This window comes from Hypoxylon fragiforme (assembly GCF_022984875.1).
Source record: "Hypoxylon fragiforme strain CBS 206.31 chromosome Unknown GGS25scaffold_7, whole genome shotgun sequence".
NCBI lineage: Eukaryota > Fungi > Ascomycota > Sordariomycetes > Xylariales > Hypoxylaceae > Hypoxylon > Hypoxylon fragiforme.
The window spans coordinates 512565-525623 of record NW_026054762.1 but is presented as its reverse complement, the minus strand read 5'-3'; the positions used below and the strand labels follow the sequence as shown (position 1 = coordinate 525623).

The following is a 13059-nucleotide window of genomic DNA, read 5'->3' as shown; positions in this document are numbered from 1 at the left end:
TACATAGTTAGTAGTACCAAAAGGTACAAGTATATTATAGTATGTTAGTATGTAACATCGTGGATCCACTGGGTGTTATTCTGTACATATTGCGACATCCAATGACATTCTATATATTTAGCACCTAGGTTCCTACTATAGCAATTACAATATTGAATATACATATACATATATGTACCTACCTACATAATACTATACATGTACATACAATACATAGCACTTGTGTACATATATTATATACAAGGTTACAAATATTAATAGCTAGTGACCGCAATGGGATAATATAAAAGGCTCAACGACTCATGGCGCATCATGGCGCATGTTAGTATGCCCCGCGACGCCAAATAGACGAACCCGGTGAAGATTGCATAGAAAATAACATCTATTACGTCACGTTGAACACCAAAACCAAGACATTGGGGGCTTGAGAAGCTAGAACTTAGAAGAGCTTGGGTATTACATGCTCTTACGAAACCTGGTCATACCTTAGTAGGAGGAAAGCATGTAAGGCATGCAGAACATGCACGCTAGAATCATCGGATTATGGATTATACCATATTCCTATGTTTTCGTCATCAGTGCCGTAACTTGACGTTATAAGAGAAGCTTTTCTTCAATGTCGTTCCTAACTCTTTTATTTTTTGGTTCCTGATATATTTTATTCTTCAACAACCTCAAATACCGTTGTTTCAAACCTTACATATATACATATACGTATACACAAGGTCCCCAGATACCCAAACCCTATAGAAACACCTCTAACGTTAACGTATCACACTAGACATCATGTCTCTTCACTGTGAGTGCCTACATAGCACTCCTCCTTACCATCCCAAACTAATAAATATCACCCAGACCTCCCTTCAGTGAAACCCTCGGCCATCGCCCTAGGTACCGTCTTCAACCACGGCATCGAGCTGGCAGTACTTGGCCCAGTATTTGGACAGACCTACCAGCGCGCCAAGCAATCCAACACCAAGGAGGAGTTCATCCAATCCAAGGAGGCTTCTTCAGCTGCCGTGGCATGGGGTACTTCGCTCGTCGGCTCTGCCCTACAATCCTATGGCGTCGGTGCCCTGATCAACGCCACCGGCACCCTCAGCTATAGAGGTGCCGCCTACCTCGGCGCTTTGATCTTCGCCGCCACCTCTGCTCCTACCGTAACAGCCCTCTCCCTTCCCCTCCCTACCTAGATGTATGTCTTGGATATAAGTATATATGCTAACACAACCTGCAGTACCTCACCCAGCTCCTCTCCGAGAAGCGGCCCGTCGACACCGTCGCCGTGGGTGCCACCACCAAGATCCTCGAGACGGTTGGTCTGTCGCTGTTCCTCACCTGGTGGGGAACCCGCACCAACCCGTTCGATTAGGAGCTCGAAGGGCCTGTATTTGTTAGCTTTCCTACTGGCTAGTTAGGAGGTAATCATGGCTCATGACTACTACTTAGTTATTCATCCACAACTGCGTAACGGAATCGCTGCGAGAAAGAACAGCAGCGCCACACACAACTTAACATGCTAGAAAAATTGGGATGGGGTACGGAAATCAGCTGTTTTGGCTGTGTAGTATAAATAAATGAATAAATCTTTTTCAAAATCATTGCCTCGGAACGTTTTTGTGGTCGTGTCTGATAATCAATAGTCAAGTCAGTTGAGATCTTATCGTTCCAACCAACCAAGAAAAAAAAAGGTCCTTGGCGAAACCTGTGGAAGTGGAATCAAAATCAAAAGCTTGCGGTTGAGATGCATATTATGAATCGTTGTTCATTCATTGATCGATCCTGTATTTGCAAATATGAAGAATAATTTTGTCCCCAACGCCAAAAGCCACGCCTATTGCAGCCAACCGAAGCAGTACGTACATAGGTACACAAAGTAATTCCCGACGGTACCCTTTTTCCATGATATGCTTTGAAAGGTACGGGCCATGAGAGAGGACTCGGATCGACACCCACGACGAGCCCACACTAAACACTCTCCGGGTCCGTACAAATGCAGCGGGGCGAATTTTGATCCTATTAAAGATCTTCTTCTACTAAGCAGAGAGAAACCAAGCCTCGGGAAATCCTTACGCGAACTTGAGCTGCTTGCTCTCCTTCTCGACAAGCTTGACGAGGTCCTTGTAGATGTCGGCGAAGTCCTCGCCGTCCTCCTCCTCTATCTTGTCCTCCTTCTTGCCGCCGGCGCGCTTCTCGGTCACCATGACGACGCTCGTGGGCCGCTTGGTGCTGCCCGCGGCGCCGAGCTCCGCGCGCGAGGTCACGAAGATGTACGGCACGTTGACGTCCTCGCACAGCACAGGGATGTGGCTGATCACGTCCATCGGGCTGATGTCGCCCGCGAGCACTACGACGCCTGGGAACGCGGTGTTGCTAGGCCCGGCGGCGGGGGACTTGCGGAGGGACTTGACGACTTCTTTTACGCCGCGCTTAAGGGTCTTGTGTTTGGCAGCTGTAGGAGGGGAGGGTTTGGGGTTAGCGCTTTGCAATTTTTGGGGCTTGTAGATTTGCTTGACCATTCATTGCTTGGCGATGGAGAGGGGAGAGAAGGGAAGTGACTTCAGTTGACTGAAAATGAAATAGACATAAGACATACCTTTTCGTACAGACTTCATGATCTTCTTGGTGGCCTTCTCATCTGCTAATGGCTTCGCAAATGGTACTAGAGCGCCTACTATGGGGATAGGAACCACGACCTTGGCCTTCTTGTCTTCCTTCACAACGGCGACAGCGTTGCCATCAGCTTCGTCTAGGACAGTGGTGACAGCGTTCTTAAGCTTCTCCTTTTTGTCCTTCTTTTCCTTCTTCTCTTTCTTGACCTTCGTCACACCATCTGCTTCGCTACGCTTCTTGTCCTTCTTTTCCTTCTTCTCTGGCTTTGTCGACCCCATTTTTATTTATTTTTTGGAATTTTCTTTTCGTAGAATTATTGCGGTATTTAATTGATAGAAGGGACGCGTTAAGTTTCGTGAGGTCGAGTTATTAGAGCGTAGATGGCGGGCTATTGGGAAGTAGTTCGGGGGTGGTCGTCGGTGAGTTGGGTGAAGATTCAATTCAATTGATCGAATCTTTTTTTTTCTTTTCTTTTTTTTACGAAATCTTTCTTATCAATTGACCGATAAAGTAAATTTTCGACCTTGAAATTTTCCAACTCAAGTCAACCGGAGCTTTATTGCGGAGACGATGATTTGAGCCAATGAGAACATTGGAGCTAGGAACGGAATTGGGGTATTCCCGCTTTAGTCCAAGAGTTACCACTTACAGGGCTGTTGGACAGCGGGCAGAACCTTGAACCTTTGACTTTCTTACATCTTCATTTGTTACTATTGGTGTAATTACTCTCAACCTGAATACTACATACCATTCCCTGCTGCAGGTATTTACCAACTCCAACACTTTTGTCTTTTTATAACGTTGAATATATCTACCATCTACTTAGTGTATATGATGTAGGTAACTTACAATAACATTAGGTTATTACCTATAACTACTTCGTAGTCATTGGTCATATTTATTCAATATCGATGGCGGTGACCTCTCACTATGCCATTGCCAAGGCGTACAGTTTTGAACGATCAACTTGTCAGCTCGGTTGCAACTGATTTGCATACCTGCCATTGGCATTTATACTGCTGCCTAGCTATGTACGAATACCTGGGACCAAGAATAGAAACAGGCTGCCTAGTTCATACAAAGGAATGGTGATCTAAACAGCTGCACCTTCCATGACCCACGATGGCCCTCTAGTCCTCAGAAGCCGAGCATGTTTGTCTACATAGATGCCATCCGAATCCGGGGTAATTGCAGCTCCCCGCCTTAGCCCCCTTGACAATACTTATGCAAAGTCACTCGGGTTATATTCTACCAAGGTATCAAGTACGACCTGCCTTTTGTGTACCCGTGCTATGCCTCAAGCTGTAGGTAGGTACCTCGGGCTATGCCACAGCCTTAAAGCTCCTCTCGTTTGTTTCTTTGTGCAAACTCCATTTATACTATATTTCCTCTCTTAGTTAGGGAGCTAGTATCTAAAATCGTGTCACCTCTCTTTACATCCGAGAAGTCTCACTTAGCCTCGGTTGGAGTACAAGTACGCAAGATGGTGGCTCGGTCATTCTTGGTGTCTTTTACCACGGCTGCAACATGCTATGCGTCTCAGGTGAAGCTGCCTCGCCAGAATACAAACACCACTCTTGGTGGTTATGACTTCGTAGATCCTCTCATTGGTACTCGTAACGGCGGTCAGTCACCTACAGATACATATTTAACTTGGAAAAATTGCTTACCTGAACAATATAGGCCATGTCTTCGCTGGGGCAACGTTGCCTTTCGGTAAGCACGAAATAATATTTGCAAACTATGCCAATATGTTAAGATATTAACGACCCCTCAGGCATGGCGAAAGCGGTTGCAGACGTGACGAGTGACAATCAAGGAGGGTATGCCTCGAATGGAAGCCCTGTCACGGGCTTCTCTCACATGCATGATTCAGGCACCGGCGGCGCCTCATCCCTCGCAAACTTCCCGATCTTTGTTCATCCAGGATGTACTGGCGACGAAGTAAACGGCTGTGTTTTCCCCAAGACTCAACGTAGTGTTGAGGTTGTTGACGGGAGTGTTTCTGCTCGTCCCGGATATTTCACCATTGGCCTTGAATCTGGCATAAAGGCGGAGATCACAGCGGCAAACCACACTGCTCTCTATAGCTTTACTTTCCACGGTAATGCTACCGGGAAAGCTGTCGTGGACGGGCCCTTAAGTCCGTTGTTCATCGTGGACTTGACGGACCTTCCGGATACACGCCTAAGTGGAAGCGCTGCTGTAGAACCAGAAACAGGCCGAATGACAGGCAATGGCACGTTTGAACCAAGTTTTGGAACCGGTGAATACACATTGCACTTTTGTGCCGATTTCGCTCCAGGCACCCCAATACGCGATACTGGTGTATTCGTGAATAATAGGGCTGGCAACCAGGCAAAAAGCATTGTTATGGGACGAGATAACAACAATCCTCCTCTACCAGCGGGGGCCTACACGTGGTTCGACGAAGTTACAGAAGGCACTACAATCACAGTTCGGGTTGGGCTTTCGTTCAAGAGTGTTGACCAAGCTTGCACTAATGCAGAGACCGAGATCCCGAATTTCAGCTTCTCGGACACTCTAGCTACTGCTGAGGAAGTCTGGAAAGAGAAGCTGTCGGTCATAAGTATTGACGCAACCGGCCTTAATGACAACGACCTTCAGACCATCTTTTGGAGCGGTGTATACAGAGCAATGCTAAGTCCACAAGATTATACTGGCGAGAATTATCTTTGGGAAAGCGACGAGCCCTATTACGACTCCTGGTACTGCATATGGGACTCGTTTCGGAGTATTCATCCCTTTATCACTCTCGTGGATCCATACTCTCAAACCCTCATGATCCGCTCTCTCATCGATATTTACCGACATGAAGGGTGGCTCCCTGATTGTCGAATGTCCTTGTGCAAAGGTTGGACTCAAGGAGGTTCTAACGCTGATGTTGTATTGGTGGATGCATATTTGAAAAATATCACGCAGGATGTTGACTGGGAGACTGGGTACGAGGCCTTGATAAAGGATGCAGAGAATGAACCTCCAGTATGGGACACTGAGGGTCGCGGTGGTCTGTATAGCTGGAAGAACTACGGCTACATCCCAGCTGATGACTTTGATCCCTACGGAAACGGCTTATTTACGAGGAGCGTTTCCCGAACCGTTGAGTACGCATACAACGACTTTTGTATTGCTGAAGTAGCGGAGGCACTCGGTAAACAAGACGATTATGAAAAGTATACCAAGCGGTCCGGGAATTGGATTAATCTGTACAATCCTAACCAAACTTCCGATATCAGTGGCACAGACACTGGATTTACTGGATTCCTCCAACCAAAATACCTGAACGGGACTTGGGGATATCAAGATCCAACACTTTGCTCTTCCGTCATGTCGTTCGACTCTTGTTATCTTAACCCGAACGGCCACGAAACTTACGAGGGAAGTCCTTGGCTTTACTCCTTTTTTGCACCACATGACATGGCTGCCCTAATTACCACCCTCGGCGGCCCCGATACTTTCGTCAGTCGTCTAGACTACCTTCATGAAAGTGGTATTCTCTACGTGGGTGACGAACAAGCTTTTCTCACCATATTCCAATATCATTACGCAGGCCGCCCAGGCAAATCAACAGAGCGTGTTCATTATTACATACCGAGCCAATTCAACACCTCCACAGCAGGTATTCCCGGAAATGATGACTCGGGGGCAATGGGGTCGTTCGTCGCCCTAGCTATGATGGGAATTTTCCCCAATCCAGGCCAAGACATATATTTCATCACGGCGCCATTTTTCTCGTCCATATCTATTACCAATGGAATGACGGGGAACACGGCAACGATCAAAACCGTCAACTTTGACGCCGCGTACAAGAATATATATATCCAAAGTGCAAAGTTGAACGGTGAGGATTATTCAAAGAACTACCTAACCCATAGCTTCTTCCTTCAGGGCGGCACTCTAGAACTCACGCTTGGCGAAAAGGAGAGCACAGCTTGGGGTACAGGCGAAGATGATTTACCGCCGAGTTTGAGCACGAAGAACTAAGGTTCTGCCATGCAGGATTATGTGTATTACACCATTGATGATAATAGACAGGCCTACTCAAATCTGATCCAGCTGTCTCTTACTATTTATGAATACATGTAAATGATATAATCTTGAATAGCTATTAGGCCCTTACCAACTAACCTAGATACCTAGGTAGTTACTCATCTAGTAGACATTGAAAATATCTATGCTGTTACCATAACAGCTTTGAATCGTTATGAACCTGGTTAAGTACTTATGTAATATGAAAGGATTACACTACAAGTGTAATATATATATATATATATTGGAAACCCCAACTTGGCTTACTCCAAACCGTGCCATATCCTCGCTATTCTATATACAGGTATCTACGGATTCACCACGCTCAGTTGCTTCCCTACACCCAAGTCACCAAACCAAGACTGGCGTGTTTCTAATGAATGCGGGATGTGTGCTTCCAACTCCTGGGGAGTCCCCGGGGCGGATATAGAATGCGCTGCGTTGGGATTTGGAATGCTCGGTCCTGGATCTAACAGTCCATTAGTTTCTGGTTCTCGTTAGATGGAGCTAGATTCGGTATGGTGTATCTAAATGTGAAACATACCCTCGCCGTTATGTGAAGCAATTTTTTCATCACCATCCTCTCTACGCAAGCTAAGGGAATTGCACCCCCTATTACGAAACTCCCGGGTTTCCCGCCTCTTTTTCCACCATAACCCTCCCCCGATTATCAGCAGCATGATCACTATCCCCATCATGCTCAACCCAACTATGAGTCCTATCCTCAAAGGCGGCCCTGTACTGACCATATCATCCCCGTACACGCCCGGCCCTGTCGGACTTGGTGTCCCTATCTCACTGGGAACCGAAACACCACTAGTAATACTACTGCTGCCACTACTACTACTGCTGCTGGTAGTGCTGCTACTGCTCCCAACGGTGCTACTAGCACTACTCCCCACCGTCTCAAAATCCACAAACGGCGCCGCATTCGCCGGATCCTCATCCAGCCGCGCAGCCACCAGGTCCTCATCGGCGCAGCCATCATTACACGGGTCCCTCGCACAGCACCCGAAGAACGGCGGCCGCGCGAACGCGCACGTGTACCACGCGTCCGCCCCCCAAGGCGCCGCGCAGCTCTGGTGCGCGCCCCCGTACTGCGAGTAGCTCGCCGGCCGCAGCCCCCCATCCGGACACTGCCCGCCGTTGGAGGCGCTGCACGGGTCCGAGGTGCAGCACCCGAGGAAGGGGAAGTCGCTGGAGAGGCAGATGTAGAAGGTGCCGCCCGACGGGCAGGAGAGGCCGAATTCATCTTCTGGTGTGGACATCGGGGGCGAGCGTAGGTTAGGTAGGCAGGTGAGTGGAGTAGGTGGGTGGGTGAAAAAGGGTTTGGCGGAAGAAGAGGAGAGAGAGAGAGAGAGAGTGGAGAAAAAAACGATCTTTTGGATGAACATTGAACATAGGTTCACATGTGAAAATGTATTTTTAAAGACGACGGAAAGGTTGGGTGTTTGCTTGAGAAGCCTCTGTGTGTTACACTGATCGGGGATCCTCTCCCTTGAGGATCTTTGCCCTGCTAACCTACCTTATCTACTTGGACTTCCCTTGCCTAAGTACTTTGGCCTGAGCCTCTCTCATTTATTTGAAAATATATAAAAAGAAACAAGTCGCACAGGCAATGACTGGTCGGATTCCGGCCGTCTTCGTGGTCAGTGACTGAGACATCGTTTGATTGAGCGTTCCTACATTGCAAGTTCTGATGCTCTTTCTCTTTGTCCTGGTAATCGACAAGTCGGATCGGTTCCACGAAGCGAGAGGGTAATATCGGGGATTACACAGTAGTCATTAAACGTGTTGGCTTGCTGTTTACTTTGTGAATTGAGTCATTATTAGGATATTCGAGCCGCAAACACATGGGTGTTATGTAGGTATGATGGGTAACAAGGAGACTTATTAGAGTAAGACTCTTTGTAGTTACTTAGGTAGTCAATAAGAAATTATTATAGCTATATCCAAATACTCCTTAATGCACTCGAACTGCTATCTACATCATACCGGAGAGCTTTCAAAGCTCTATCCACCTTAGTCATACAAGTAAAAGCGTACCTACATCTCTATCCTCCCTTTCCTAGAATCTCCATTGTCTGCACCAGAGCTGGATCAACTCCGGCGTAACCGCCGTCATATCTCGGAGTGTCGGGCTTCGCTTCAGAGCCCTCGTCACTTCGAACAAGGGAGCTTCGTGTGTTGCGGTGGATAAATCTCGGTACATATCGAGCAGCTTCGCGCCGGGGTTCTTGTCAAACACCTTTCGCTGAACGCTGTCCTCGAGCTTCGCAACCCATTCCTGGAAGCTGACTAGCTCGGGGATACGCTCCTTTCCGTAGAACTCCTGGACGGCCTGGGCTACCTCTGACCACTCCACGGGATTAGGGTTCACGGCGTGGTAATAGCCGTTTATTTCGCTGGCTGCTACCTTCTGGGATATGCCGGCGATTTCGAGCATCAGGCTTGCCATCTTCTCGACTGGAATCCAGTCTATCCGGTACGAACTCGCGAAATCCTTAGGCAGTGCCTTGAGGCACAGGCTGCTGGCGAAGACAGAGGGTACCATTTCATGTCTGTTCCAGGCTCCCACGTCGGCCTCGGGGCCAGCGATCTGGCCAACGCGAATGATGGCGTAGGGGAAGTCGCCGGCTTTTGCAGCATCTTCGAGGATCAGACTGCTGACCGCCTTGCTTCTGCCGTATCCGAGACTGCAGATATCCTCTTGCTCGATTCGTTGTTCAGGCACTGGACCATTCTTACTGTCCCAAACATCGGCTGCGCCAATAGACGAGATGAATATAACGGCGACTCGCTTCGTAGCTTCGGTAGCAAAGTTGGCGATGTTGCGTACTCCCTTTATGTAGGGCTCGAAAGACTCCAGCGGCATGTTGAAGTTTACTGGCCACGCGTTATGGATAATTCGGTCTGCATCTTTGAGGAGCTGGTTATAAGTCTCTTCACCCAACCCAAAGTCTGGCTCAGACATATCCACACGTAGAAATTCCACCTTGGATTCGTCTGAGGGGTCGCTTAGACCACGTTCTCGCATCGCTTTCTTCTGGCGCACAACGCCGCCATCCTCTGTCCTGTTAAGACAGACGACCTTCTTGACCGCGGGATTATTAATCAAGGAGTCTAGCAGGTAAGATCCCAGGTTACCCGTCGATCCAGTCAACAGTATCGTCTGGTTGTCATCTAGCGGATCCTCACGCCCCTCTTTAGACTGGGGGAGATCGGTTGTATACTTCTTCCACAGGGACTCCATATTGAGGACGCCGTTCTGATATGTAGATTTATCAGCCTCTCCGAGCTTCGCATAGATATAGGCTGTCAGGCGACGCAGAGAAGGATGGGTGTATATCACACGCGTAGGAACGTCGATCTGGTGGCCAGCAGCCTTCAGGCCTACCCTGAGGAGGCGGGATGAGTTCATGACCTGCAATGAGTCGATGCCCATAGAGAAGAAATCCGTATCCGGATCGAGATGTTGCCCTCTGAATTCAAGTCGGGTTTCGAACGTCTTTTGAATCGAATCCATCAACGCTGCCTCCGAGCTTGTGTCCATGGGGACTGCGCTTTCGTCGATTTCGCCGGCTGTCTTGTAGATCTCGTCGATTTCGTCCTGGTATAGCTTTATCGTTGTAGGTCTCTGCACGTTGCCCTTACCGCCACGAGGGAAAGGCTTTTCTGGCTTGGAGAGTAAAATGAACCGACGATCGATTTGTCCGTGAGTTACGGTATGCTTATTGACCTCCTCCACGGTAGGCCAGATTTTGTCAATGATTTCCTTTGCCTCGTTATCGTCTTTGGGGTGTTCGAAAAGTTCTAGGAGCAGCACGGCCTGGAAGCGGCCAGTGCCAACCACCAGCGCACCCTTGACTAAGGGATGCAGCGTAACTTGTGCTTCGATAGTACCCGGGTTGAGCTTTTCGCCGTTAGAGAAAACAAGGATGTCTGTAAAATGAATGGATTAATAATCATTTCTTCCCCAAATACCTAGTATACAATATAAAGGGGCCGAGGAGTTCGAGGGACTACATACTATCAGACCGTCCATAGAATTTCCAATGGTCGGCAAGAGTAGGATGCGGTAGGTAGAGATCGCCAGTGTCAAACTCCTGAAGGTCTGGGTATGAATAGAAGCAGCCCTGTATTCCTGGATTTTTGCCTCTGCGGACAATAACCATTTGGTATGCGTTCTCTTCGACGTCTGATTTTCGCCAGTCGATGTTTAGGAACTCTGAGTTGATAATGAAATCTATAAAAGTTCCGTATTAGTCATATTGGCACCCAAAGGGACTCGTGAGATAGGATGGTGTGGTTACATTCATAGAGGTCATAGTTAGGTTGCCGGTAGCAAGGGACACCGCATAGTCTAGTATTTGTTAGTGAAACGATCAAAAGAAGTATCGAGGATAGACCTACTCTGTAGATCCAATTATGGTGCTCAATACTACTCCAGCATCTCGGAGTCTTTTCCCAGCTTCTTTGCTTAAGGGGCCTTTGCCGAATTAGCTATTGGGCAGACAAAAGGGGCATGTCTAGGTATATATCAAGGTGACCAAACTTACCGCCTCCGTATGATACCAGTTTCAGTTGCGCTATAAGCTCAACAGCGCGGGGATTATGGCTTGCATCTTCCAAAATCGAGGGCCTAAACAGGGGTTCTCAGATACTTATAATACGTATTAAGCTTGTAAAGGCATTCGTCGCCCTGGTAGTTTGAAGATGTACTTACGGCAATAGCGCGCCAGAAACGTCCAGATTCTCGAGGCACTCAATGACTACATCGGCAGACAATGGGCGATCAACTACCCCGAGAGCAACAGGCGTTTCAAAGAAAACACTTCTCATCAGGAAGAGATAAATTCCTCCTGCGTGGAATAGTGGGACTGGGTGTTATTAGCGGTTTGTCCAATGGCATGCGGCGTAGTCGCTGAGTCCAGACTTACAAGGCATGAAGCAACATTTTGGTTCTTCACACATATCTTTAAAGTAGAGTGGACGCCCCTTCCATTCTGGCACATCATGATAACTATCACATATTCCCATTAAGCCCTATTACGAACAGCGAGGTTAGCTTCAACTTTCCCTAGTACCCTAACAACCCGTATATAGGAAATCAAAGTAAGATACTAACATGTCTCATGGGGATGGGCTTTGGGAACCCGGTGCTTCCGCTCGTGTGCAACACTACAAAGGCCTCCCATTCTGCCTCCTCGAACGTCCTAGTATAAGGGAAATGCGGGGCCTCTTCCGTTGAGAACCAGTCTTCTAACGATGCGACTTCCAGCGCCTTCATGGGCCATCGTTCTAGCCATGGTTGTACAACGCCTCGGTGTGAGGGTGGGAAAAAGATAGTTTTGCAGTCCGTCTTGTTGAAGAGGTTCAGCTGGGCCTCGTCTGGGTTGCGAGGAGAAACAAACATGGCCTGCTTCCGAATTAGCCAGAATGCACACCTACGTATATTCCCGTTCTGGTAGGCATCTCACCGCGTATCCTGCTTTACTTGCGGCAATAATCATAACAACGTAACGAGCATCATTGGGACCGATATATGCTATCGTCGGAACCGTACCAACCGGTGGGCGCCCACATGTTTCCACGATCCAGTGCGCCACGCGGTTGATGGCATTGGCATATCTTTTGAACGTTATATGTTGTACACCGTCCTTCGGTTTGGAGGTTTTGAAGATTGAAAAGCACGGTTTATCAGGTGACCTCTCAGCAACCTCATCAATAACAGTTGGGATCAGACGGCGCCCGTATGGCGTCGTCCCGTTCGATGTGCTGTCCGACATGTTTTGTCTTTATCAACTTGGGAGTAGTTGATACTGGTGCAGCAGGTGTAGGATAGGATGTTCCGGAGACGACGGAGTATTAAATACAGATGCCGGATATTCCTGTGTGTAGGATATAGTAAGGGGGTAGGGGGGAGAGGGGTCTTTAAGGTCGTGTCCAAGGCTGGTAACCAACATGCTACGTCGTTCTCTTGATTCGCGGATGGATTAGTCTCCACCTTTGAGAAGATTGGTTCACGGTGTATGTAGGTATAGTATGTGTGTATATTAAAGCCTACTATTTTGGAGTATTGTGCAGGAAGTACCATACATCATACAGGAGTACATACCATACAGACAAAGCGATAAATCCCGAACCCATGGAATACATATAGTTCTAAGGAATAGATATGGCGATGGAGTCTATATAAGCGCTATGTACTAATTACCAAAATTCCAGCTTCATCCACTATATGTTAAATATACCTATCCACTTACGCATAGCTCCATACTCGCGTGCACGTCGGTCTCGCTTTACCGGCATCAGCTTCTATCGGACAGGTACCGTGTTACACGAGTGCCTAACTAACGGCGCCGGGATTCGACGCGTCATGCCTCTTCCTACCCA

At 48.0% G+C, this 13059-nt stretch overlaps 5 protein-coding genes across 5 annotated transcripts; 2 read left to right on the top strand and 3 right to left on the bottom strand.

Moving 5' to 3' along the window:
• The first annotated feature begins 335 nt into the window (after window positions 1-335).
• Window positions 336-1746, top strand: GGS25DRAFT_498034 (DUF1761-domain-containing protein). The gene is made up of 3 exons (XM_049261661.1): window positions 336-799; window positions 856-1160; window positions 1238-1746. The coding sequence occupies exons 1-3, from the start codon at window positions 787-789 to the stop codon at window positions 1370-1372; spliced, it is 453 nt and encodes a 150-aa protein (XP_049114432.1). The 5' UTR covers window positions 336-786; the 3' UTR covers window positions 1373-1746.
• GGS25DRAFT_356034 (L30e-like protein) lies at window positions 1744-3168 on the bottom strand. Its single transcript, XM_049258086.1, has 2 exons — window positions 2597-3168; window positions 1744-2452 (listed from the first exon to the last, which is right to left on the bottom strand). The coding sequence occupies exons 1-2, from the start codon at window positions 2889-2891 to the stop codon at window positions 2070-2072; spliced, it is 678 nt and encodes a 225-aa protein (XP_049114431.1). The 5' UTR covers window positions 2892-3168; the 3' UTR covers window positions 1744-2069.
• Window positions 3169-4096: 928 nt separating this feature from the next.
• On the top strand, window positions 4097-6618 carry GGS25DRAFT_514986 (glycoside hydrolase family 92 protein; the record flags this gene model as incomplete). Its single annotated transcript, XM_049263039.1, has 3 exons — window positions 4097-4238; window positions 4297-4329; window positions 4391-6618. The coding sequence occupies 3 exons, from the start codon at window positions 4097-4099 to the stop codon at window positions 6616-6618; spliced, it is 2403 nt and encodes an 800-aa protein (XP_049114430.1).
• A 296-nt stretch (window positions 6619-6914) lies between these two features.
• Window positions 6915-7998, bottom strand: GGS25DRAFT_498025 (uncharacterized protein). The gene is made up of 2 exons (XM_049261660.1): window positions 7208-7998; window positions 6915-7132 (listed from the first exon to the last, which is right to left on the bottom strand). Exons 1-2 carry the CDS (start codon window positions 7929-7931, stop codon window positions 6972-6974), a joined length of 885 nt encoding a protein of 294 aa, XP_049114429.1. The 5' UTR covers window positions 7932-7998; the 3' UTR covers window positions 6915-6971.
• A 490-nt stretch (window positions 7999-8488) lies between these two features.
• GGS25DRAFT_498024 (acetyl-CoA synthetase-like protein) lies at window positions 8489-12863 on the bottom strand. The gene is made up of 10 exons (XM_049261659.1): window positions 12782-12863; window positions 12144-12642; window positions 11792-12082; window positions 11604-11709; window positions 11390-11543; window positions 11223-11305; window positions 11077-11152; window positions 10977-11026; window positions 10694-10909; window positions 8489-10605 (listed from the first exon to the last, which is right to left on the bottom strand). Exons 2-10 carry the CDS (start codon window positions 12450-12452, stop codon window positions 8732-8734), a joined length of 3159 nt encoding a protein of 1052 aa, XP_049114428.1. The 5' UTR covers window positions 12453-12642; window positions 12782-12863; the 3' UTR covers window positions 8489-8731.
• Between the last annotated feature and the right edge of the window lie 196 nt (window positions 12864-13059).